The 26,241-nt window shown below is 36.9% G+C and overlaps 4 protein-coding genes across 5 annotated transcripts; 1 reads left to right on the top strand and 3 right to left on the bottom strand.

The window, feature by feature from the left end:
- Positions 1 to 109: 109 nt before the first annotated feature.
- LOC105632267 (peroxisome biogenesis protein 19-2) lies at positions 110 to 3,428 on the bottom strand. Its single transcript, XM_012214591.4, has 5 exons — positions 3,157 to 3,428; positions 3,029 to 3,077; positions 2,485 to 2,779; positions 885 to 1,201; positions 110 to 367 (listed from the first exon to the last, which is right to left on the bottom strand). Exons 1-5 carry the CDS (start codon positions 3,200 to 3,202, stop codon positions 322 to 324), a joined length of 753 nt encoding a protein of 250 aa, XP_012069981.1. The 5' UTR covers positions 3,203 to 3,428; the 3' UTR covers positions 110 to 321.
- An 860-nt stretch (positions 3,429 to 4,288) lies between these two features.
- On the bottom strand, positions 4,289 to 10,375 carry LOC105632268 (uncharacterized). The gene is made up of 2 exons (XM_012214592.4): positions 9,542 to 10,375; positions 4,289 to 5,755 (listed from the first exon to the last, which is right to left on the bottom strand). Exons 1-2 carry the CDS (start codon positions 10,139 to 10,141, stop codon positions 4,658 to 4,660), a joined length of 1,698 nt encoding a protein of 565 aa, XP_012069982.1. The 5' UTR covers positions 10,142 to 10,375; the 3' UTR covers positions 4,289 to 4,657.
- Positions 10,376 to 10,694: 319 nt separating this feature from the next.
- Positions 10,695 to 17,511, top strand: NS1 (Class II aminoacyl-tRNA and biotin synthetases superfamily protein). The gene is made up of 15 exons (XM_012214593.4): positions 10,695 to 11,234; positions 11,381 to 11,449; positions 11,836 to 11,946; positions 13,489 to 13,593; positions 13,665 to 13,802; positions 14,141 to 14,221; positions 14,531 to 14,608; positions 14,707 to 14,775; positions 14,876 to 14,950; positions 15,069 to 15,152; positions 15,340 to 15,426; positions 15,643 to 15,738; positions 15,845 to 15,919; positions 16,330 to 16,456; positions 17,132 to 17,511. The coding sequence occupies exons 1-15, from the start codon at positions 10,806 to 10,808 to the stop codon at positions 17,245 to 17,247; spliced, it is 1,740 nt and encodes a 579-aa protein (XP_012069983.1). The 5' UTR covers positions 10,695 to 10,805; the 3' UTR covers positions 17,248 to 17,511.
- Positions 17,512 to 17,940: 429 nt separating this feature from the next.
- On the bottom strand, positions 17,941 to 25,931 carry LOC105632270 (protein transport protein SEC16B homolog). Of its 2 annotated transcripts, XM_020678617.3 has the most exons (14): positions 25,804 to 25,923; positions 23,740 to 25,685; positions 23,222 to 23,545; positions 22,142 to 22,270; positions 21,938 to 22,060; positions 21,654 to 21,818; positions 21,091 to 21,216; positions 20,876 to 21,010; positions 20,449 to 20,576; positions 20,261 to 20,369; positions 19,866 to 20,183; positions 19,605 to 19,754; positions 19,186 to 19,484; positions 17,941 to 18,934 (listed from the first exon to the last, which is right to left on the bottom strand). In XM_020678617.3, exons 2-14 carry the CDS (start codon positions 25,450 to 25,452, stop codon positions 18,427 to 18,429), a joined length of 4,227 nt encoding a protein of 1,408 aa, XP_020534276.1. In that variant the 5' UTR covers positions 25,453 to 25,685; positions 25,804 to 25,923; the 3' UTR covers positions 17,941 to 18,426. The 2 variants fall into 2 exon arrangements, with proteins under 2 accessions (XP_020534276.1, XP_012069984.1); XM_012214594.4 differs by having other exon boundaries at positions 23,740 to 25,931.
- Positions 25,932 to 26,241: the final 310 nt, after the last annotated feature.

Raw genomic sequence — 26,241 nt, 5'->3', positions numbered from 1 at the left:
AAGCAAGGCTCTACCTACCATTTTGGTAATCTATAAAGGCAATAGATCCTTTTTCCACCATATGGAGTTCATTGGGGACAAGCAATTCCCATAATTTAGAATGCACTACTTAAAATTTGAAACAAAAATACTTAAACTTGAATCATATACAAGTTTCAAATAAACATAAGGACTAAAATTGAGTTCCTTTCTATTATTAGGGTGTGGGAAAATAAAACCACCATACTATATCTTTGACAAATACATTTCAAATAAATACCTATAGGTATAGGACAAAGGGAAAAAGCAAATTGGTTGCAAGAAATGAGGGCACGTCTTGCCTCACATTATGCAGCAATTTGGCTGGGACTCGAGCATCTCTGGAGATCTGCAAAAAAAAAGATATCAATCAGCCATCTGATGCAAACCATCTATAGACATCGTTCAATGATTGTTATTTCAGTGTAAATCTTGCATGGAAAGGTTTCTTAACACTACAGCACCATACATTATTGTAGAGTTATCAATGTTTGAAATGGACGCGATGAAAAACTCAGCCAAATCAATTAAATGGCTTGACTTCTCCTTGCAGCCACTTGACAATAAATGTCCATTAAAAATTCCCATCTGAGATCATTTCTAGAGTGAAATAAAGAACTCTTCCTCTTTCTCTCTCTATCTTGTAAAATAGACTAGAACTTGAAAATTTAATGGCATATGACAAATCCCCCAAACTGTTGCTTTGTTGACTGTAACCGCATTCTGACGGCTTGTTTTGATGAATATTTAACGCTAGAGAACTAAATTTACATGGTATAGGACAAATGAGACTGACGTGTATTCATGTGCAAATACAGACATTATGAATGCTAAAAGTGGCATAACGCATAAGTTAAAGCACTTACATTTGGCCAAGATTAGCAAAGTCAATATCAGGAGCAAGCTCTTGCACAATATCATTTGGAGGTTGGCCACATTCTTGCATTTTCTGCATGAGATCAACAATCTTTGTGAAATTATTAGGTTCATTCTCATAAACTTTGTTAAGTTTGTTGATGAGTTCATATTGGTGAGAATAACGCTCGTATTCATCTTTGGTTAAACTGGTTTTGTGTTCTTCCAACCACTTTGGATATCTTGCTCCAATTTCCTTCATAGGTTCCTGAAGAATCTCCTTAGACAAAAGTTGTTGCATCATCGTCTCCACGATAGATTCCATGTCCTATTCAAAAATAACATACTGATATTAAGATATTTCAATCATAATATGAACAAATGAATGCTAACATTTAACAAGTAAAAAACTAATAAAAGATTTGAGAAACTTAACAATGAATAAAAATCAAAAGAAGTGCAACAGCATGTAAGGGTTTTTAGTCATCAGTTTGGTCAATTTGAAGCAAAAGCTCTAACTGAAGGAATCAAGTTATACTTGAAACAATCCAAATCAAGAACTTCTTTCTATTGATGCAACTAATGAAACAAAGGAGCTCTGAGAGAACTTAAAGGAATTTAAATAACTTGAAACTAGCACATCATGATGACTTCAATATTCAAACTCCATGACAACATAAACCTGTAGAATAACTCATCTATTATCGCAAATAATGTAATGTCATATAATATTAAGTTCAATAAGGTTTTCATAAATTTTCATATTCTTAAGCCATAATCAAAGAGCGCCTTTTAGTTTGGCTATATTTAGTAACCAGAAGCAGCCAAGGAATAATAAAATCATTCTGGGTTTGGATAGAGTTGATTCAATTTGTCTTAATCAGTTTGATCAGTGTTTAATTGCACATGTCCTATATATTTTCTTACCAATAAGCAGGAGGACAGGATGCAAATTATTTCTTAATTCCATAATATCTACTAATGGAATTGTATATTTCACTAGTCATTGCTGACAGGAAAATCTTACAATCTTATATTGATAGCAGCTTAACATTACCATGAAAATATCTCTTCTACTTACTTTTGTATACCTTAATCAATTTCAAATCTTGAAAGAACCATCACCAATTGAAGATTATCTAAGCCTTGCACATCAAAGGCACATTTTTTTCCCTTAAATATCTTGATTTAATAAGCCAGTCAAAAATTTGAAGAGAAAATATGGTCTTGATAAAAGTAGAAAAAAGACGATAAATTAGAGCAATCATTGAACACCTGCTCCCATGATCCTAAACCTTATGAACCAAAATCCATAGGATAATGTACCAAAATAAGCACAAACATTATTCAACCATAGCACAAATTCCAAAACCAGAAATTCTCGATCCAAACATTACTTTTAAAGAATTTGATATTATCAAAATGCCTGTGGCCTGCCTCAACTTTAATTTCTACACCCTCAGAGTTATAAATCAATACAACAGAAACCAAGCACAACCCCAGCAAAAGCAACGTCCTAAATGTTACTGCTAATAGAAAACCACTTGAACCTATTCGAAATCACTCAAAACCACTAGATTAAACCAAGAAAGGAAAGATCAACAAGTTTACCTGAGAGCCAGCAAGCTCCTCAAATTGCTTAACCCAATCCTCCAGAAATGCATCCTTACCAAAATCATCTGGTTTTGGACTTGTGACAGACTCCAAGCCCTTGACAGCTTCCCTAGTCTGCTCCCTAAGTTGATCAAGCGCCTCTGCGACATGGGACTCCTTTGAAACCTTTTGCTTTCCCTTTTTCTTATTTTTCAAGTCAGGTAACCCCATACCCAACCCCTGAACCCCCATTGGCAGTGAAGCTGATGATTCTTGCTGCTTGTTCTCTTTATTACCATCTCCTCCTCCACTCCTAAAATCAAATTAACATCCCCCCAAAAAAAGGGACAGACAAACAACAGCTACAGGATTTAAATTTTAGAAAATGCACAGAAAATCAAAGCTTATAAATGAGTGTGGTTAGAGAAAGTCCAGAACACTATTTTAACCCCTCGCCACTTTTTAAGTCAAAAAGCGGACAATTCAATCTAATTACAAAAACACAATAGAAAAATGGGCTATAATTTACAAAAAATTCAATAGATAAAAGAAAAGGAGAGACCTTTGAGAGGAAGGAGCGAGGTTGAGACCCTGGAAATCGTCAAGAGCACCTGTAAATATTGAAAAGCGAAAAAATTCATACTCGTAAAGAGGAAACAAAAAGTGGGTTTTAGGGGGAATTGGGTTTACTGTCAAGGAGTTCGTCTAAATCATCGTTGTGACTATGGTCAGCCATGACTGGAACAATCTCTCTATCACTTTCTCAAATTGAAGAAAATGTATGAAAAAATTATGTGCGTCTTTCGCTTGGATTGAGGGTTTAGATGATGAAATTTTGACGACTCCTGTTGGCGGTGCCACCCACAAAAAATATCCAAAGATTCTGAATTCTGACTCGGTGAAGAGGGCTTGACTCTTTTGGGACCGAAACCGTCCCTTTGCGGGGAATATTTTTCTGATATTTTTGCTATTATCTTTAATTGTCCCAATTTTTTCTTTTTGGTGGTGGCCATACCGCTCCGGTGTAAATTAATTATTAGGGTCAAAATTAAATATATTATTTTCACATGTGTTTATTTGAAGTATATTTTATGACTCGCTTCTGATTTAACATAACAATAAAATTTAATTAATAATTAAATTGAGCTTTTCTAGGGAAATAATCAATTTTTTTCAGATAAATTAAATCGAACTTTATTAGCTTATATTAAATTAAAATTAGTATTATTTTAAAGTATATTCTTATTAAATGCCATTGATTTTCTTCCCGCTATAGCACCAAAATCTCTTGCCAAATTTTTGGCCCCTCGTAGAGGAGAGACAATGGAAATAAAATCTCTCGTTAAATGAAAAAAATAATTTTTAAAAATTATGGAAAAAATTAATATCCAAAAATAATTATAATAACAACTCCGTGCTGCTTTACTTAGCCGCTCATCATAGAAATCATTAAAGGTAAAATAAAAACTCCATTATAACTGAAAAGAATAACAATGCAAGTATGATGATCAATAGACCAAGGAGTATATAAGCATATGGTTCAGTCGAGTTTTTTTCAAGGAGTTTGTAAGATAAACTAGATTTTTCTTTAACCATGAAGATCTTTTTCCTCCTCAATCGTGTTGAAGACTTGGCCAGGCAAGTGGCAACATAATAACAAAAATATCAATAGCAGACTTCATCATATGCATTCCCAATTTTCTGATTTACAAATTTCCAGACAGAAAATGCAACTTGAAACACAAATAGAAAAGAGGTATCATCTGCTGTTCAGAAAACAGCCTGTCGCCATCTGATAGACATGCTGGTAACCCAATCCATGTGAATTAAAACAGAATTAGCCATTCCAGCAGTAACTAGAAATACTTTTATTTGTATAACACCAACAGAAGCCATAATACAGATTATGGCTACGACGCTAAAGACTACCAATAGTGATCATTTGAACATTGATTAGCAGTTGAGAATATCAGTATATTTAACAAATGATTCCCTCCAAAAGCCAATTCAATAACTAAACTCACCTTAAGAGTCAGAACTACTGAAAAGTAAAATTCATTGTTTAACTAAGCCCATATTAAATTCATTACTTCACTAGAAGAGACCCCAGATTCTGCGGACACAGCAGGAAATCTGAAGTGCGGGCTGTGATGCTAATGAGAGGAGGATCTGATAACTCACGTTAAGATTCTTAGACTGCAGTTGCAGGATTTGTCTCAAAAGTTAAAGCAGCTTCTGATTGTTGAGACATGGAACTTTGTGAGAATTGATGGTCCAAACCTGCTGCTACTGATGCTGATTGGTGAGCTTGAGAAGAATAGTAAACACCATGTGGGGGAAATGAGCCTTGATGACCATAGAAAGGTTGACGGACTTGGGGGAAGGAATAAGTTTGTGCAATTGGATTGGGAGGGTAAAGCACCTGAAGCCCTGTTGGCCCATACAAAGCCTGATGACCTTCAAATCGTTTAAGCTTAGCAATGTGCTTTTTACCAGAAAAATGGCGATTAAGAACCTCCCCTGTATCACACTTGACGTTGCATAGATCACATATTAGGGGAGCTACAACTTTAGGTTTGGGAGGTTCGACTGGTCGTCTATGAGTTTCAGAAATCTTCATATGCTTGACTCCCCGACCACCCTTCATTTTGCGTTTCATTCCACGTGTCCTACTATCAAACAATTTCTTCTTCTGCTTCCTTCCTTGCTGATCAGACAACTGCTCTGCTGGAACTTCAAGTTTTTCCTCTGTATTATTCTGCAGATCGTTCTCCATTCCATTTTCATCACTGGCAGCTTCAGCAGGTAAGTTTTCTGCTGACTTCTGCTCTTCACCATCCTGTGCAATCTGAGGCTGCTGAGCTTCTTCTGGCTTGAAATCATTTACAGGTTCCTGATCATTTCTTCTCTCTTCCCCTAGTTTAGTAGTAGTTTTCAACTCATCGATCCTGAGCAAGTTCTTTTTATGCCGCTTTCCATTTTTGTGCTGCTCAAGAATTTCCAAACTAGTGCAGTCTACCCTACAAAGTTCACACCAAGCAATCTGAACAGTTCGACAGTTAGAACCTACATTTTCTGGTGCTGAAGCAGATTGATTTGCCTTTTGAACTGCATCAGAATGTTCTGGATAGGAAGATGTTGCACCTTGCTGTTGGAAGTGCCTAGAACGAGCCTTACCCCGCCCATGTCCTCTTCCACGAAAAGAAGAAGCAGAACCATGGTGGTGTCCTACATTACCATGGCCACCTCCTCGGGATGGTCCACCATCCCTACGTGGATATCGACCATCCTGCAAAATATACTTAAAAGGTTCTCAATAATGTAAAAAAAAAGCATAGCAATATGTGCTTCTACAAGCCAAGCAAAAGAGGCAAATCAAAATATCTTAATATTAAACTCTACTCTGTGACAAATCTCCAGTCCACCAGCATTTTAAATTGCAAGTTAGTGAATAAACTTAGGCCAAAGAAAAATTCCTTACCATAATCAAAATTTTTATCTTAAACGCAAAAACAAGTATTTAGAATTTGGAAATATTTTGCTAAAACACTAGAATTGATCTCAAGCATGTTATTAAACGAAGATACTCCTTTTTCAAATGTCAATAAACAGAAACAAATAAAATCAAGGATCCATTTGGATAGATAGTCATTTGAAATTATTCTGGATTTGGATTTGAGTTTCAACTATAAAATCATAAAAATTATCATGGTTCCATATTCAAAAGCTCAATCATTCAAATGACTAACTATCCAAATGTAACCTTAGATTAAACTTCTATATATCCAGCAGCGGCACCCTAACTGAATCCGTCAGAACCTCTGTTGCTCTGACTTTTTACTATTACCCTAGGGACCCTGTTTACACTAGAATCGGCATGGGTACTTGGGTATGATTCTCCATATATAAGGAAGAACATACCAGAAAATTAAATATACATGTGTCGATCATGGTTATGCATTCGACACTTGTACAAAGTCTGAGCAACATAGGTTAAGATAGTAAGCTTCTGACATGTTCCGAGTTTTTTTTTAAACCAGATTTAATACAGAACCTGCCAAAAGTAAATTTCTGACATCATCCAAGCTATCCTTGTTTTCAGCCACCAGGATACTTACCATGAGCAAGGCAAGTGAATTAAAAGATCCATACCTATTCTTTCTGGCAAGCAATCCAAGACCAATGAAAATGCCTCCTCATTCAACATCTCCTAGTTGGCAAATGACAAATTTCAGCAACTCCCTTGGCCTAATGGAAGTCATAGTGTACCAACATCAATAGAGTTTAAAGGTAAGAATAAGTCAAGGATATTAGAATACAATTGTGACTAGGCTAAGGTAGCCATGGCCCACCAAATTTAGCCTAGGATTGTGATTGCTGCACTAGGATGGAATCATTTGATCAAGTTAATCCTAAGGTTAATTGTTTGCAAATTCAATGAGTTGAAGCTCGCTAGACTCAATCCTCTTTCTATTCTAAACCTCACAGCCATAAGTTATGCAAATTCTATACGAGGCCCATTCCATATTAACTAGAAACCATAAAACTTTCAAATGCAAAAAGACAAGGTGATCCTTGTCAATCTCAGCAAGCACTAACTAGATTTGCAGATTCAGCGGACCAAACCTACAATTTGGTGCCATTTCAAAACCAGTCATTCTCACTCTTTTCAGATATGTAGAACAAGTTATGGTTGAAGAATACAGCACTGAAAATAATCATGTTTCATAAGCTAGTTGATTCAGACTACATGAAATCTGATTACCAGGCCAATTTAAATCAGGAGATTTTGAGAAACCCAAACATGTCAATCAGTTTCTCAGAAGAGCAAACTATCTTCAATTGGGTCCAATGTGAGGAACGTCCTAGATTTTCTAAACCAAGAACTTGTTCTAACAATCCTTGTAAAAGGAGTCTGATAAAGAGAAGAAAACAAGATTAGCAAAGTGATCAAGCTGCTAGCCCACAATATATGAACTGTGCATTCAGGGAGGGTATGAAACTTAAAGCTAGCAAGAACTACCTGATATCCATTTTCACTCTTATAGTGATTCAAGAATTGAACTATTATTTTCATGTTTTTCATATTCTATCCATCATAATTAAAAGTCAGCAAAATGTCCATATATGTTCATGCCCTCTTATCTGATATCCTGCAGTAGAAACCTCATATGATAAACAGACATTTAGTTTCAAAAAAATTTTATTCAATGGCATAAGAGCTGGTTGAGTGTGCTCAAAGGGCATTTCGATCAATGGGGAGATAAACTGAGCAGTGAGAAAATTAATTTTGAATTTTCAGGTCCAAAAATATAAATTTCTAAGGTTAAGTCCTTCATCCAGAAACCAGGAAAAAATACCTGAATTTAAAAAAAAAAAAACTGAATCTCTAAGTCCTAGTCGGATGTGTGTTGCATGGTCGATCAAAACAACTTCCGCCAACCTCAGATAGAAGGGATAGAGCAAATACAAAAAAAAAAAAAAAAAAAAAAAAAAAGGGCCTACCAATGAGAATTTTCAATTTTGGAAGCAACTTGTTATCTACTGGGTAAGTGATCATTGTACTTTCATATGCTAATTTGGTACAGTTATAGGCAGGCCAGCATAGGCAACTCAGTTTTCCTACAAATATTTAAAGGAAGAAAGAGAGGAAATTGTCCATTCCCATTTACATGGACACAGATTTTACAGGTCCCAGTTGTATCCAATAGCAATGAGCACCAAATGAGAAGAAGTTGGCAAATAGCAGGATATAAAAAAATGGGTTTGAGAAGCAATGCTTTTTGAAGCTACTCATAACTCCACCAGGATATAATAACTGTATTCAATGTTGTAATGATGCTTTTAACATATTTCTATTTTACTTGAACCTGGTACATTTTTTCCCCTATGCACAGTGGAGTAGCTTGATCCTGCAAACAACCATGGCATCCCAAACAGAAGCATCTCAATGCACTGGCTGTTCTTTTATACATTTTGTAAAGTGTGAAGCTAAATGTCCAAATTTGACTTAGATAGGAGCTCTGAGGGCAGAATTATGTCTGACAGAAAATAGCTGACTGGCTTAGTTAAAGCATGACTTTGTTCACTTGATGGTCCAAAATGACCAAAATTTGGTTTTTCATATGTCAGTAATGGTATGATGTAAACCATCATTGAAGTCTAAAGACTAGCATTCTTTAGAGTAAGTAAAAATGTTTCAAAAATGGACTACACCATATAATGATTGTCATCCATAAAATGTTCAGCAGCAACAGACCAAAATATACCTGCGATGTTCAAATGCACATAGAATATGCTATGGAACGTTTTATTCTCAGCAATCTAGAGCAGCTACAGAATAACAAAAACTATAGCTAACTTCAACAATGAACATGATATATTGCAAAGTAAAAGCACAAACTGGGATGCCAAAAGATCTAAAATTCAGTTCTGGCCAGTTTTAGGCTACAAGATCAGTTATTAAACTTTCCTCAACCTCAACCTACCAATATGTGAAGCAAGCACATTAAAAAGTAACCTTTCAAATGAAGGGTCACCAGAATGATATATTTTGTATGCATGTATACATATGCCGATATGTGTGTCTGCACGCATGTTCCACACCCGCCTGAACACGCGCAACCGTAGAGAAGATGAGGTGCATAGCAACATCAACATATTACAAGTGATTCAGTAGTCAACCACTATCATATCTCATTAATTTCACAAGCGAATTATTAAGAATCAATGACTGTCATATCTGATTAATTTCAAAAGCAAATTATTGAGAATTGCATCAATACTCAAGAAGGATTGAGTGAGTTCCCCTCTCAAATTGTCTTATATCACATTTCCAACTAATTTAACGAAACTTTTGGCCCCATGAGAATATTCCTTTGTACACTGAAGAGCAGAAAATGAAAAAAGTCACAATTTTAAAATACGAAGTACACAAGTCCAAATTTTAGAAACCATCAAATGCAACAGTAAATCAAATAGGAGAAAATGGTCAATTGCCCTAAGAACATAAGACATCAGTGAGAACGCCCCCTAAACTTACAATTTAAATTTAACAAAATCACAAACACCTTACCGGATGACGCATTGGAACACGCATAAATCCCGGACTCTTCGCCGGTAACCCAGCCATTGCCCTCTCCGCAGCGTCCATAGTCCCCGCAAATTGCGTCAGCTGCTCTAGAGCCGCGATAGCCGCAGCGGCAGCTGGATTCATCCCCGGAGGAGGCGGCGGCACAACTACATTTACCGAAGTCTGAGGCGGAGGATAGGCGCTCTGCGGGTGTTGCTGCTGTGCCGCCTGCAACGATGCCCCAGTTCCACCAGAATCGGCAATTTGTGGCACTTCTTGTGGAGCAGAAACCCCTGGAGCAGACTCATGATGATAATACGGGGGTTGCTGATAAGCAACTGAGTAATCGGGCTGGTAATAAGCGTAGTGTTGTATTTGTTGGCCGTATTGCCATTGATTTTGATCTGGGTATTGCTGATAATACGAATAATAAGACTGGTCATAAGATTGAAACTGGGTTTGATAGTAATAATCTTGAACTTGGTATTGTGGGTATTGGAGGGCTTGCGTTTGCTCTTGTAACTGCGGGTTTAGCTGGTCGATGGTGGTCGTCGTGCTGAGGTGTTGTTGCTGGTCAGGTTCAGGAATAGATGATACGTCCATTTTTGGTGTATGATCTTTTGGCGATTGGCGATTGGGTTGGTTATGGGGAAAAAGAGAAGGGAAGGGGAAGGGGAAGGAGAAGGAAACTGAACGTTTTCTTGTTTTGGGTCGAACTTGAATAGATGGAACGACGGGATATTTGGCACTGACGCTGGTGGTTAGTGCTGGTAAAGGGGTTGCTACCAAGTGGTGGAGTAGCAAAATCTTTTTACTCGAAAGGCTCGCAATCAAATTAAGCAATGTCCAAGCATGCCCAAGCCGAACCCAATTACGGTTTTTGGAATTTTTTTTTGTTCTTCAGATGGGCTTTCTGTGGGCTTATTATCTTCTTCTCTACTATTGTTAGCCCTTCTCTTTTTCACAAGAAAAAAGGAAAAATCGAACATGTACGAAGGGGTAAAATTGAATATTTGCTCAAATCCATTAACTGGACCGCGATTGTACACAACGATGGGGCAATATTTACAATTTACATAAAAATAAGGGGCATTCACGAAAAAAATGGAAAAAGAAGTGGTCAGTGTAAGAATTCGAAGTATACAGCGCATCAAACACAGAATCAAGCTTTCAACTTCCATTCTCTTCCTGTAACCAAAGCCACACTCAGTGGATATAAAAGTATAAAACCACCAATAATCCGAACCCAACAAACACGAGTAAGCAAATGGCTGTTGCTGCTTTAGCACCAGCTACTTCCCTCCGTTTCAGTCCCTACTCAACCATCCGGTTCCTCTCCTCCTACTCCAAATCAAATCCTAGAAACCTCCCTACAACAATCCCCAAAACCCTGCTAAAACCCCATGCTCTCCCGCCAAAATTCTTCCGGCTGCTCCCACCACAAGGCGAGCCCCGCCGCAGGTCTTTCTGCACCGTCATTTCCGGTGCTATGCAGTCCGGTGAGAGGACCAAACAGGAATCCATGGAAGACCGAAGGGGCGAAACGGGAGATAGAGTCGGGGCCTTTAGGAAAAAGCTGAAGATAGCTGACATAAAGGGTGGGCCCGATGAAGGATTGGATCGGGTCGGACACACTCTAGTTGTGATGGGGTGGGTCCGGACACTCCGGGTTCAGAGTAGCGTTACGTTCATTGAGGTAATGTTTATCTAATTAAGATGGAAGAATCTACGATTTTGAACTGAGTTTGATTTACGTTTTGTTGGTGTTTCTTCTAAGTATTTTTGGGTTGGCAATATATATTTTCTTGAGCTGTGTGTTAATTCTATGATATATGCATTCAGGTTAATGATGGTTCATGCCTGTCAAACATGCAATGTGTAATGGATATGGAAGCTGAAGGTTATGACCAGGTATCACAATGACCAATAGATTGGTGTTCATTTTGAATTTGCATTTATAGAACTAGATATAGTTGTTGTTGCTCAGATTCTAAGTTCTAATTCTTTCTTTAAGAATTTTCTCAATACTGGTATCTTGAGGAGTCTAGTTCCTTATAAATTGGTTAATGAACATGTGCATGTGTTTCCTTCACTGCATAATTATTTAGGATTAAACCTAGTACTGGTGGTGGGTGTACTTCTGTTATTCTCCTTCTATAATCTGGTTTGCTATCATGAACTAATGTTTTTCTTTCCTTTTCTAAAATATGCAGTTGTCTCCATTTGTCGCTACCTTGATATTTTCATGTCTATATTATTGTCACTTTCTTTTTATTTAGCATGGAGCTTGTTAATAGGTAGACTCTGGTTTGGTGACAACTGGTGCATCAATATGGGTACAAGGGACAGTAGCAAAGAGCCAAGGGTCAAAGCAAAAGGTGGAACTGAAGGTTACAAAAATTGTAGCGGTATGGCTTCCTGTTAAATTTGTTTTTTTTTAGTTTGATGTGATTGGAGAGTTTGCTCTTCCATATTAACTTTGCATCATATGTTTTCCATTTCAATTAAGTTTTCAGTTCATAGGCAGGGGCAGATCTACCTTATGTACTGGATACCTACCGCCCCCAAGTTTTTCAAAATTTAATTTTTCTCCACTGAATTATATAAATATTTTCAAAAATATCCATGTTTTCCCTCCCAAAGTTTTTCAAAAATTCAATTCCCCCCTAAATTTTATATATCTTTTCAAAAATATCCATATTGGTCTTGAATTTTGCTTTGAATTTTTCTTTTTCTTTTTTCTCTTTTCTTTTTAACACTTTTGTCTCCCCCAATACAAGTCTAGTTCTGCCCTTGTTCATAGGTATGCTTATATGTATGATTTCTATTTGTGTGGTTGTATATTTAGTCAACCAGCATTGCATGAATGCATTACATTAACTCTGTTGAAAGTGAGGACAGCTAACACAGCTACTTATCAAACACATTGTCTCACTCAGTGATGTGCCTTGGCACGTAATACCTTACTTGAGAATGATATCTTTTGTTGAGTTATGAGTTCTTAATGTTGCTCAGCCAGAGGTACACAAAATATTCTGCATTTCTTAGTCTAAAGGCTTCAATTGATGCACTGAAAGTACTGTCTTTTGGATATTAAATGCAATCAGACTATTTTGCTTTGCTGAATGCTAGATGTAGATTCCCTGTTGTTTGACCACTTAGATTGGAGTTTCCCTGTTGACTGGAAGCTGTTATTTTGAATTTTAACTGAAAAGTTGAGAACATTATCACCATTTCTTTTTGTTGAAGTTCAAAACAATAGCTTCCAATCAACAGAGCAACTCCTAACTAAATGGCTAAATAACATGAAATTTACATCTACCACTATTCTGTGCATTAGCAAATGTAATGTTTGTTGGATGATGCAAATTGCTAAAATAATGAATGATCTGCGATAAAGAATGATAAAATTCAGATGCATTTGGTTTGAAAGTGAAACCATATATTGCAACACTTGGTGAATTAATGATTTGTTTTATGATGAAAGGCATCCCTAGTGGATTAAGCTCCCTATTTAAGATTGATTTTGCTTAGTGTGTAATTTTAAATAGATTTTATGCTTTTCATATTCAATCTTTGAAGAATATTTTGGAATACTCCGGTCTCCTTGATGACCTTCTGTTATGTTTGCAGAAATTTAAGGCTATTTTTTGAGCTCTTTTAAATATTTTTTGAAAACTTGAAAAAGGAATGACAACAAAAGCTCCAGTCATTTTTGGGCCTATAGCCAAATTGTGCACCAAGGCTGCTCACTGCACTAGCACCTAGGCCAAGGAACACGATCCATAATGAGGTTTTGTTTACATCAACATATGCACAGAACCAAGGAAGAGAGAATCCACTTGAATGATGTCAAGAAAAGCTGCACGACTTTTGGGCGCCAACCTGCATATCATCTAAATGTGTTATTGTTGCTTGTTTTTACATTAAAATAACTTTTCTTGTTGTAGGTTGGCAAGAGTGATCCATCCTATCCCATTCAAAAGAAAAGAGTCAGCAGAGAATTTTTGAGAACTAAAGCTCATCTTCGTCCTAGAACAAACACATTTGGTGCGGTATGGCTTTGCTGCTCATTTCTGATCTAACTTTTGGTTTTTTCTTTTTTAGTAATGCAAATTGGTTCTAGGTTGCAAGGGTAAGGAATGCTTTGGCTTTTGCTACACACAAGTTTTTTCAAGAAAATGGGTTTGTCTGGGTCTCAAGTCCTATTATCACAGCTTCAGATTGTGAAGGGGCGGGCGAACAGTTCTGTGTTACTACTTTGGTATGTAGCATTACATTATTAATGGCCAATTTCTGTCCTTTTGCCTGATTTTGTACAATGCTTTATGGGGCCAATTGGTTCCCAGAGATCAACATTTTCATGGGAAATGACATTCTTAGGAAATTATTACCAATTTTAGTGTTCAAAGTTTCATTTTCTAATTAGTATTCAAATTTTGCAGGCAGAAATGATTTTATAAAGATAATGTAATTCAGGGTGACTCCATTTTGTGCAAGATTTTTATTAGTGACTATCCTGCAGTGATTTTATGACATTGCTGTTTAACTTGATACTTTATGGATTTCATTGAGTTTAGTAACAGTTTTGTTAATTCACAGATTCCAAGCTCTCGGGAAGCAGTTGATTCTCATGTGGATGGCATTCCAAAAACAAAGGACGGACTAATTGATTGGTCTCAAGTGAGTTCATCGTAATTTTTTTTTCTTTCCATGCTTTAGCATTTGTTGTTTAAAATGGTTACCTTGTGGCAATTTTCATTAATTTAATATAGCTGGTGCAATCAGGGTTAATGCGATCCTTTTTAGTTGGTTTGCACTTTGCAGTCATACATAGTGTTGTGATTAGATTCAAAAATAAGATTTCCTTGTGGTTCTTGGTCACGAGAAAAGTTATTTTATCGTGTGTGACAACACAATGTATATGAAACTAGGGTGAGTTTGAAGTCATTTCACTAGGTATCATTTTCACTTTCTTTATTCATTTCTCAGGATTTTTTTGGCAAACCAGCATTTTTGACAGTTTCTGGCCAGCTCAATGGTGAAACATATGCTACTGCTCTATCAGATGTATAAATTTTCTACTCATCCTTGTCTTCATAAAAGCCACTTTGAAAATGTGAGCTATCTGAACCCTTTTGATCGTACAATTCTACAATTTCTCTCAGGTGTATACATTTGGTCCCACATTTCGAGCTGAAAATTCTAATACTTCTAGACACTTAGCTGAATTTTGGGTAAGCATTCCTTGTTAATTTTTATTATTATTATTAATATTAATGCGTCTCATGTGCTAGTGTAGTATCTTACTACTCTCTTTCTATCCCTTTATATAAGATGATTGAACCAGAACTTGCATTTGCTGATCTGAATGATGACATGGCCTGTGCAACTGCCTATCTCCAGTATGTAGTATGTTACCTTTCACACCATCTTTGCCATTAATTCAACACTTATGGAGTGGAAGCAGCTTGCAGCCACTCAGAAGCACATTTACTAATTGGATGATTTACATATTTATGTTTTCAAGGTGAGGCATATACTTGACAATTGCAAGGAAGATATGAACTTCTTCAATACTTGGATTGAGAAAGGCATCATCGATCGATTGAGTGTATGAGTTCTCAAGTGTAACTTATCCTTCTTCAACCTTTCTGTCATACATTTAATCTCTTGCTGTTACTTTGTTTTATTAATTTGGTTCACAATGTGATGGTTTGGGCTTCACAATAATGCCCAAATTTGACAGATTTTATCATGCATGCCTTGACATTTTGGAATTTTATTTTTTTTATCAACAGGATGTTGCTGAGAAAAACTTTGTGCAGTTGACATACACTGATGCAGTTGAACTTCTTCTTAGAGCAAATAAGAAGTTTGAATTTCCGGTACTGTATGTTTTACTTCTATCCTTTCTTTGGTAATAGGTGGCATATTTGATTGGATATTTATTCTGTAGAGTAACTGTTTCTACTACCTTCTAAATGTCTTTTCTTTGTTCAGGATAAGTGACTACTCTGAATTTCTATTTCTTATCTCTTTCATTTTTTTCCTGCTATTTCTTGATATGAGGTGAAATACTCTTTTCTCTTGCACATTTCTAGGTGAAATGGGGATGTGATTTGCAAAGTGAGCATGAGCGATATATTACTGAAGAAGCATTTGGTGGATGCCCTGTCATAATAAGAGATTATCCAAAGGCATGCCCCTTACAAGCTCTCTTTTTCTTTTGATTTTGAAGAAGGCCAGACACATATGGAATCTATTACTGTTCTTGTTCTGAATCTCTCAATGTAAAACTCTCAGGAGATCAAGGCTTTTTATATGAGGCAAAATGATGATGGGAAGACTGTTGCAGCCATGGATTTATTGGTTCCTCGGGTAACAATTATTTTATGTTAATTATTACGAGTATAATTTAGTCAATAGCTGTCATCTTGAGCCTTTAGTAGCCTCTGGCAACCTCCAGAGATACTTGAAAAGCAAGAAGCCTGTGATTCATGAACATTATTTATGTTGGGGACTATAGTATCTTTGAGATGATTTTAATATAATACTTCTTTACAAGTTTATTTTTTGGAAAAATTAATTTTGATTTCTTTACAGGCCTGAAATGAGATTATGAGAATGTCATTCATTATGCCAATTGCTTATTTATTTTCATTTTTAGCAGGGGACAATGAAATATCTGGGCTTAATTCTCGAAATGATGTAAAACTTGTTTTAACAAATGGGGTCTGAATGGAACAGTCTCATATAAAAATATTTCTATTGCTCTTTTTGTTTTTCAGGTTGGGGAGCTTATTGGTGGAAGTCAAAGAGAAGACCGACTTGAGTATCTGGAAGATCGTCTGGATGAATTAAAACTAAACAAGGACAGTTTCTGGTGGTATCTGGATCTGCGCCGTTATGGTTCAGGTGAGGAATTTTACTCACTGAAACTGAGGCTAATTATTCTCTTGATTGGGTGACCGTGACATCTGTTGAAATCAATCGTATAAATTCTGTTTATGATTTAGGAATTCTGCTTTCGTAAGTGCTTTAAAAATGTCTACAAAACTTCTCAATGTTTAATTCGTAACAATTAAAACCCAGAGTTTCTTCCCAATACGTCATTTTCTTCAGTGGGGCCATGGTTCCTTCACCAGATGACAGCCATACCCATGCCCTTGCCAGCATTTTTTTTTTTCTTTCTTGAGGGTTCATTTCTGTGGAGGTCTTGTGCATGAATTAACTCAAAGGCAGAAAAAAAAAAAGAGGAAAAATCAATGTTTCCGAGCCATAGGTGGGTAGGCCCTAGAACCATATATAATGTCGAACCATATATAATGTCTTCTAGCATATCCTTGTGGTTTACTTGAATCATTGACTTTTGCTTTATTCCTAGTCAAGATGCTGGCTCATATTGGCATACTCGTTATATAGTTTATATAGCTTTTCAATCGATGGAGAAAATTTTGAAGCAAAGATACTAGGTTGTTTGAATTATGTAGTACTACAGCTGTCATGAAATTTGTATGATATCCTCTGAATAGCTGAAATGTTTTAGTTCAAAATTTGGTGTTCTGATCTCTTGTTTTCACATCTTACCAGTTCCTCACGCGGGTTTTGGACTGGGCTTTGAAAGGCTGGTTCAATTTGCAACCGGAATAGATAATATAAGAGATGCTATACCTTTCCCTAGGACACCGGGTTCAGCTGAATTTTGAATGGCAAAATTAGTAAACGTATGATTTGTTTCTTTTTTGTGTTTTCTCCCCCGGACATTTTCCTCTCTTTGATTCCATCTTTAGATTATTTCATTTTGTTTGGAATAAATTATAATTTAAGAACTTTTTAGGCAAAAATCTCTTTGGACTTGAAGTGATATAATGGCTGCCTTTTATCGGGCATTACTGCTAATATTTTGTGTAAACAAACCAAATGTAAATTTACGTATTTATAAGTGGACATTTTGAATAGTATTATCATTACGCAGTTGTATCGAGTTTTTACAATTTAGCTCTCTTATTTGTTGATTTGTTGCTGTGAGAGTATATTGATTTTCGGATTGATGATTATAATTAACTAATACTACTATTTAACTTGGTTAAATTACAATTTTTTATGATATATAGAACACAACAAATATCGATTTCCATAACAACAAAAAAGCGTGACAGAGAAGCAGTGTGAATTGATTTTCAATTTTTTCCCATTCCCTTGTCAAGTAACTGATTCTTTTAATTAATTTAATTGTAATTCGAATTTGACTGCATAAACCCTGAGAAAGCTCATGTAAAAACCCGCCAACGCATCGATAACGACAAACATTTTTGACTGCATAACCCATTCTAGCAAAAACCGGTTTCCATCCTCGTTTCTAATAATTTAACTTTCATAAAGCATTTATAGGAATACAGTGGAGCAAAACAAATGTTTTATTTTTTCCAAATGAGTACAATATTTTGTCACTCAACAAGATTTTAAGGGGCTTGCTTCTATCTTGCTCGAGAGAATTTCCCTGTCCTCAACAAATGAACAAATGACCAACTGTACAACAGGTGCCCTTGCAGGCTTTCTTTGTTTTATAGTTTTAAGGGGGGGGAAAGAAAACAAAAATCAGCTCCTCAAGCATTAGATGGTGGCAACTCCTATGACATTCAGGTAAAAGCCTAGGCATGTAATTGATTACAGTAAGTATATAATGTGCCAACCACATTTCAACTTACATTTATGAGGAGAAGGAAATGGCGGGGAAATTCTGTGAAAACATTTTTGCTTTCCTCTTTTTGAACCCCGTCGCTGGTGAAAACATTCTGTTGCTTTTGAGATGCAGCATGCTATCGCTCATCCCAAGTATCGTATAGATCACAAGGAACAAAACTCATATTTACATCATTACTCCGCTAAAGTTCCACCTCATGAAGGTCTTCTCCAATGCTGCTACCACTCCGTTGCATATGTGCCATAGAAGGATTACCAGGCATGAAAGGTGAAGGCATGCCCAGTGCCTCTCCCAGAGGTTTGGTTTCCATAGTTCTAGGAGGGCTAAAAGAATCACTGAAGCCACTCCATGAAGCGGTTCGTCGAGAATTAGATGACAGTGGGGCATTGCCATTTATACTTGTCTCCTTCCTCGTAATATTATCCATGCTTGGGAACCTATGCATATTCATTTTTGAAAAAGTTGCTGGAGATTGGAAAGTCTCTTCAGTTGGTGGAGAAGGATTTTCAACAAATGTGGTTTCTTGCACATTTTCTGCTATAGTTTCTGTTGAAACTTCACTTGATGGCACAGGTGTGGGAACAAAAAACTTTGCATTTGCAGTAACAGCTGGTTTGACAGATGGAACAGAAGGTGACTGGAATAACTTGGCTGAGCTTCCACCACCTTGGTTGAAGGTGTCCACGTACCTGCCAAATACCAAATACCAGATACCAATGAATATCATTCTTTAAGAAGAGCTGTGGCCGTTCAACTGATCACTAAACAATAAATATGGAAAAATGGAACGCAAATGAGTCATCAACCCCAAGAACCATCCTCCCCATCGGCTAACCCACCAAAACATGCTTGTTCAAGAGGAACCATTTTTGCTAATTTCTATCAAGTACTTCTCACATGATTTAACTCCAGCCTAAGTAAAACAAATGATAATAAATACCTTGCTCGTACACCCATCCGCCCACGAGCTGAGAATTGATTAGAACTGGTCGGAATAGGTGGAATCCCAGAAGAGTGTTGTTCCACAGAGGTTGGAGTGTTAAATGTTGGGCTCCCATTATTCGGAGATCCATCACTCAGTGCAGATTTCAAGTTGTAGTCGGGCATTCCATTTTGGAAGGCTGAAGTTGTAGGGGGTGGTGCCAAGGCTGCTTCTTCTGCAGGGGGTTCAACACCTTCCTCTACCCATCTCTTAAGCTTTTCATCATAATAGAATTTGTTCTTTTCACCCAATTTAGCCTTCAAATGCAAACAATAGTCATTAACAGGCTCACCATTGTCTAATTCAATTTAAAATAAAAAATAAAAAATAAAAAATAAATAAAAAATAAAAAAAATCAAATATTGAACAACAATTACCTGTCGATCTGAGCGGGGCCTTAAGACTAGCCCCACTGTCTTTTGCAAAAGCTGTGAACCAAAACCAAAACGACCAAAGCGAGATGCACCACCTGAACCTGATGGTTTGCTTTGTGCACTAGAGGAGGTTCCTTCCTTCGATGAATCAACCTGATTCCCACCACAAGTCAGCAAGACCTCATAAATTTTATGCAATATAATAAGCACAAACAGGAAGCGCCTAGTTTATATGTGTTTTTCAACTAGGAGATAATTACCCACCTGTCTTGGAGTTCTACCAAAATCTGGTTCAGAAACACTTCTGTTATGCATTGACATTCTACTCCCATCAGCAGCCCATTCACTCATGGGCTCCATTGAAGCAGATGGCATTAATGATGACATGGCCATAGTTGATTGACTAGCTGATACCCTAGGTGCCATTGGCGGTTGATAATGGTCATTATTTTGTACGCTTCCTTGTGATGTTGATGGTACAGGTGGTGGTAGACCCCCAACAACACGATGTGCTGTACTGTCAAAAAAATTAAGCAATTTACCAACCAACTTTGCCGGAGCCAAATTTGCCGTATATCCACCCTGAAAACAGAATATTCGGTAACTAAGTTTTGTACAACAATTATGAATAAGCTATGAAGTAGGAGATAGAGAAACACCTGTTGATGGGTTTTAATCCTATCCTCAAGGGATAACACCAATTGTCTCCATGTTTCAACCTCTGGAGCTCGACCAGTTTTTAGAGATTTTAATATTGCCTGGCAATACCTGAATCAACTCATAGAGCTCAGAAAACCAAATGAAGGAAGAATTACAAAAAGCATCAAATTTGAAATTTTCCACCTACTTCAATGAATCAGAAACTTTGCCCACTTCAGCCAGCATGTATGCATATATCAGCTTATACGGCTGAAAAGGTAGCAGAATAAACTGGGAGTTGCCAAGCACCTTTGAGTATTCGTACAATTCCGTTCTCTGTCCATACACCCATCAAACCAACTTGATAAGATGAAATACCACTTGTGAATAGAATCATATTTTAGAGAGAGAAATGAGTCTAAGATTGTCATTCCAATTCTCTTAATATGGTTTGAACATTAACCAAGACTTCAAAAACTAAAAGAATATGCTCCAATAAACTCTATATTAACTGGAACTATCTCACAATCCTGAATATAAATTCGCTCTCATACGAGCATACAAGAAGCCATTAAAACATTGACAAATAAATAAAATATGAACAAAAGAGCCAAAAATAAATGAAGAAAGATGACCTGAATAGCTTCTGGACTAGTATATGTTCGAGGATGTTTCCAGTGATCTGCCCCAATAAGACACAATCTTGCAGTATCTGAATATGACTCAAAGTTTGCTTCTGCCACTAAATAGCATATGTGTGCACCAGTAATCTGAAATTAATTTTCAGTAAGACTTGGGAACAAAACTTTGGTAAGTACTCAAAAATTAATGACATAAAAAGATGAGATACCTCACTTCTATCCTTCCATAGGCAATCTCCAAGATGAACAATCACAAGCTCATCATCTTTGGTCCTGTTTGCAGTTATTACAGCCAAATTCTCTTCCCAATCATCAAGCATGCCATTTGCTCCAAACTGCAGTTAATTGCCAAACTTTGACAATTAATTTCAAAAATGGATAAATAAAGCCATACATCCTTTTCCAAGGCTGAGACATAACGGAAATATAGTAAAGTCAAAAGATGGCAGCAGTATCAAGGCCTACGTGTTACTCATCCTAGAAGATATGAAATATAACTAAACATATGGTCATTGCCTGTCACACGGAAACTAGAAAAGAACCAGCACAAGTCAGCAGCAATATCAATATCACATACATTTCAAGACATCATTCCCATATTGATTTGAGTTTGCTTGAAACAAGCATGTTCCTTTCCTGCGACATATCCCCCACTTATTTCTTTGATGCTAAGATAACTGGTTTCTCATTAAAAGAATCCAAAGTATTGCACAGATTCTAAATGCCTAACCTAGCCATTTACTGTGGCAAAAAGACAGGCATAATGCATCACCTGGACAGGCTGCTGAGAAATTCCACCAGGAAGACCACTGCCAGCCGTGGCATCAGCAGAAAATACATCAGCTGGTTGCCCTGCAATTAGCAGGCATAATGTCCGCAAAGGTGATCCTGCTACAAGCTGGCGAAGTGCCATTTGCTTTACAGTATCAACATAGAACTGTTCCAGCAACAAAAGTATGCAAACACACACAAAGCAGTGAACATCTAAATAGTCTGCCTTAAAGATGAATTTACCTAAACAGAATAATGTAAAAAAAAGTGAACTGGACAATAAACCTGATCCCCAAGCTGCGATGCAAGCACGAGCGCAGGTCCCCATAACTGGCCCTCTTGGGCACACTGTAAAGCCTCTTTCTTTCTACCAGAAACCAGAAGATCCTGTACCTCGGAAGCAGTTGCCTGAAACATACATAAAAATCTTTCACAAAATGATGAAGTGCCATAGTATAGTGCAACATTGCATAGTGATTTATTGGATACCCGAATCTGTTCTTCAGATGGCAACCTCTGCAAACAGTGGCTAACAGCACCATAATCACTGAATTGTATGCCATTCCTCTTGGCAGATGCAAAAAGTTTTGCCACTGCTGATTCTGGGGAATCACTCTCCTACAAAAGTAATCACAGTTTAGTTATTTACATATTTGGCTTTCCAATAATATTATAGCCATGCAGAAATTAAGAACACGCATTAGGATTGCAAGTGGGGCTATTTAACTCAAAATAACTTAACATAAATTAACAATAAAAAAAAATAAAAAGCAACAAGTTAACCCAAAATTCTCGCAAGTAAAATCCAGAGAAACTGACAAAACTTTTGCCATCAATAAAATGAAGCAGATGTACTGAAACCTCTGCCTTCACCATAAAAACTTTGGATCGTGCATATTTTTCTGTCATTACACTAGACCTACTACTCTTTCTACTTTAGGGCTTGGAACCCTTGCAATATTTCTCTTTTGCTCTTCTCCAAGCCCAAACATTTCCAGCGAGTCATGATCATGTTTTGTTCATTCAAAGGTACCCTCAACGAACTTGAAAGAGTGCTATAGAATATGACTTTCCAAATTTGTTTTACAGAAATATCTCATAACAAGGATATTGAAAGTGGAATATTAGAGGAGAGAGAGAGAGAGAGAGAGAGAGAGAGAGAGAGAGACATAAGTATGATTGGTGGTGCTTTGGTTGGGAGGAAGGGAAGATGGCATAGGGTTTCTGCCAAATGCTTCTCAATGGATACTTATCAACTAAATAATTTATATCCTAAAACAGATCCAGCAGAGTAAACCACATAAGTACTTGTGCCAAGCAACAGAAAAAATAATGAACTCTTATGAACCAAGAAAAGGTCACTTGCGATAAAAAATTCACAACGGTCACATGAAAAACTCTTTTTTAGAAAAAAAGGGGGTGCTATATAGCAGTCTTTTTCATTTTCCATATTGCCTCACATAAGTTGGAAAAATATATAGACAATTACATGAATATTCAGGGAGTCTTAGATGCAATAATATTCAAGTTACAAGAAGAAAAAGCTGAAAAAGAAAAAAAGTGATCTACCTTCAAAGAAGCATCAGTGCCAAAAGGAGATCGAAGTTTTCCATAATGTTGGCAAGATATTTTAAGCAAGGAGAGAAGCAACTTCAATATTTCAACCTTTTTATAGTCCATGTCAAGGGATTCAGAATTAGCAATTCTCTCGTCAATCCACTTATTTAACTCTTTGCTTCCAACATTGCCTCCCACCAGCGGACCTGGAAAGGATTGTTGGCAGAGAGCATGAAAATAATTACAAGTGTTCCCTCCAACACTTTGAGCATTATTTGTATTTCCAGTGACAACCTCCATCAAATTCAGGACAGTTATTGAGCCTCCTACAGGTTCCTTTATATAAGAAGCAACCACAATTAGTTCAAGAAAATAAGAAATTTTGGTTTTTTTTCTTTTTTCCTTTTTATTTTTTCAGATAATCAATGCATTTCAACTTCTTGAATTATAATTTATTCACTTTCCTAGTCTTTTGGAACCAAAGGCATCTGTAAAATAGAACAGCGAAGAGAATGTTTCAGGGGGCTCACCTGACTTCCAAATGATGAATTTCCAAGAGAATTTAAACTATCATCTTTCATTACTATGAGCTTTCCACCAAATCCGAAGGTCACCAAGGCGTGTGGGGGACGCCCAGCAGATGATCTCCCGGTGTTGGAAGCATAAGAGAACTGCTGGTTGCTCTGAAATGATTGCTGGGCAACATGTACTGCTTTCTGATTGCTATAGTAATCATTTGAAATGTTCATTTGTTCATTCAACTTCAGATTTCCCTGATTCAATTGCTGAGTGAAGTTCCCACTAGGCATAAAACTTTGTGACCCAATAAACCCATTGGCCTCAACATGACTCTGACTCATATTGTCATACGACAAGGCTGTCCCCAAAGAATTAACAGATTTGTGTGGCTCCACGTGATTGTTCATAGATGCATTTGAATTATAAGAATTATGTAATTGCTGGTTTCCATCAAAATTTGAAACAGTATCAGTCTTAGCAACAGTGTCAGGTTGCCACATATTAAAACCTTGCTGATTGTAACCACCATAAGACTCACCCCAGCTACCATGCGGACCTTGGTTATTGTAGCCTTGTGAACCATACTTGTCACCTTGCTGATATCCACCATAAGTACTGCTATTATTTTGTGAATATGAATCAACCAAAGCAAATTCATCTTGTTTCTGCATATCATGATTTTGAACACTTGTTGATTGAACAGATGATGTGTAGCTTTCCAGGGTGCGCCATTCTTGCACAATAGTGTCATAATACCAACCAGGATATTGTGGGTCAAAAAGCATATGTTCTGGGTAACCATTATTAGTCTCCTGTGAAACCTGATTCCAAGTGGAGACAGTCTCAGACGTGCTCGTCTCAGCTACAGTTCCCACCACAGATTTTGATGTCTGCTGCAAATAATTCAGCTCTGTTTTCCCATCAGAAACTGAGGCCCATTCATTCTCTGCATTAGCGTTAGAACTTACTTGCACATTTGAATTTGCATCGTAACCATCACTAGCTTGGTACCACTGTCCAGTGCTGGCATCATATTTCCAACCAGGGTACATGCTTTCCCAGTACTGACTGCTATTCAAATCCTGCCCATTGACATTCTCTTGAAAGGATCCTTCATAACTTTGTGTAAGGTCTTGATGTGGCTCATAGATGACTGAATTATGCAATCCATCACTAGCTTTATTTTCTAAATTAGCACTTTCATCAACTTTTCCCGGAAAATCCTCTGAACTACCTCCCAATTCATTAAAAAAATCTGAATACGAACCAAATCCATGATTGCCATTAGGAACGGAATCAGCATAAAATGAACTCCACCCCACCTCCTTAATTCCTGATTTCGTAGATCCACTAGATTGACTTGCTATTGAATCAGGTACAACCTCTGATGCAGTCGCATCATTATTTGACTCAATTATGCTATTGGACCCCAATGAATTCGATGAACTCAACGTGTTGCTTTCTTCTGCATGTACACCAGATAACACAGGGTTGGCATGCACTGAATCATTATCACCTTTCCCCTCAACTCCACCTTCGCCTTCACCAGTGGTATCATCAATACTCAGATTAGCAAAGGCTCTGGCCTCATCTGAATCGCTGCCCTCAGTTAACTTGGGGACCGAAACGGGATCAGTAGGCCCAAAATCATCGTCCACTAATTTATCAAAGAAATCCTCATCCGTCTGATCCTCCATCACATGAAATGGAGGATTCGAAGCCATCTAATATAACAGCCTTCTTCCTAACCCTTTCGATCTACTGGGTAAAAGAATACCTAAATACCCTCAAATTTTCCTCAATTTACAGCTCTCCTCCTCCAACACCTCAAAATTGGAGCTGCAATTAAACCAAAACCTCGAGATCCAAAAATCAAAACCCTAAATCAAAGAAATACAAGCGCGAGGAGAGCAAGATCTAGGGTTTATGAGATCTCTTAGAAGTTGCAGCAGCATAACTTAACATGAGAACGGTCAAAAGATAGATAGCAAAATTGCACTTAGAATCTAATGCATTTGATTTCGTATGAGAAGATAATCGATAAGTGTGATAATAACAGAAGCAAAATAACTTACAGATCCAGGTAAGGATTTGCAGGAAGAAAATCCACAACGATGCAGCGAGCAGGGAGACAAAATGAAAAAGCGCTCGTTTTCGCACCACCCACCAAACCAGGGGAAAGTTTTGTTTATTTTTTTTGGTTTTATTGTTTTTGATGAGAAAATGAAAATTACTATGTCACCCTATGGTTTGACTTAGTGACAAATACTGTCCTCCTTTTGAAATTACCCTAGGAGATCGCATAATCTTCCTGCCAATTTATGTCTAATTACACTAATTAATTCGAATTTCAAAGTTTAAAATAATATATTTATCTCATTAAAAATAAATTCAATATAATATAATGGTTTCAATTAGTGAAATTTAAATTTTATATAAATTTTTTATATTTGTTTATTTGATTGAAAAAAATAAGTCAATATCCATGAATAATAAATTCTATTAAAATTTCA

This window comes from Jatropha curcas, chromosome 4 (assembly GCF_041381405.1).
Source record: "Jatropha curcas cultivar XTBG-Jc1 chromosome 4, XTBG_Jcur_1.0, whole genome shotgun sequence".
Taxonomy (NCBI): Eukaryota; Viridiplantae; Streptophyta; class Magnoliopsida; order Malpighiales; family Euphorbiaceae; genus Jatropha; species Jatropha curcas.
This window is presented reverse-complemented; position numbering and strand designations above follow the sequence as displayed.

What these genes read in the sequence shown, in the direction of transcription:
- NS1 (XM_012214593.4), top strand. Translation starts at nt 10,806, where the DNA reads ATGGCTGTTGCTGCTTTAGCACCAGCTACTTCCCTCCGTTTCAGTCCC. An exon ending in GAACAAACACATTTGGTGCG is followed by an intron (nt 13,594 to 13,664) that starts GTATGGCTTTGC and finishes AATTGGTTCTAG; the next exon opens with GTTGCAAGGGTAAGGAATGC. An exon ending in AGTTCTGTGTTACTACTTTG is followed by an intron (nt 13,803 to 14,140) that starts GTATGTAGCATT and finishes GTTAATTCACAG; the next exon opens with ATTCCAAGCTCTCGGGAAGC.
- LOC105632268 (XM_012214592.4), bottom strand. Translation starts at nt 10,141, where the DNA reads ATGGACGTATCATCTATTCCTGAACCTGACCAGCAACAACACCTCAGC. An exon ending in GTGTTCCAATGCGTCATCCG is followed by an intron (nt 5,756 to 9,541) that starts GTAAGGTGTTTG and finishes TATATTTTGCAG; the next exon opens with GATGGTCGATATCCACGTAG.
- LOC105632270 (XM_012214594.4), bottom strand. Translation starts at nt 25,452, where the DNA reads ATGGCTTCGAATCCTCCATTTCATGTGATGGAGGATCAGACGGATGAG. An exon ending in ATTCATCATTTGGAAGTCAG is followed by an intron (nt 23,546 to 23,739) that starts GTGAGCCCCCTG and finishes TCTTATATAAAG; the next exon opens with GAACCTGTAGGAGGCTCAAT. An exon ending in CATCGCAGCTTGGGGATCAG is followed by an intron (nt 21,819 to 21,937) that starts GTTTATTGTCCA and finishes TTGCTGGAACAG; the next exon opens with TTCTATGTTGATACTGTAAA.
- LOC105632267 (XM_012214591.4), bottom strand. Translation starts at nt 3,202, where the DNA reads ATGGCTGACCATAGTCACAACGATGATTTAGACGAACTCCTTGACA. An exon ending in CTCGCTCCTTCCTCTCAAAG is followed by an intron (nt 2,780 to 3,028) that starts GTCTCTCCTTTT and finishes ATTTGATTTTAG; the next exon opens with GAGTGGAGGAGGAGATGGTA. An exon ending in TTTGCTAATCTTGGCCAAAT is followed by an intron (nt 368 to 884) that starts GTAAGTGCTTTA and finishes TTTTTTTTGCAG; the next exon opens with ATCTCCAGAGATGCTCGAGT.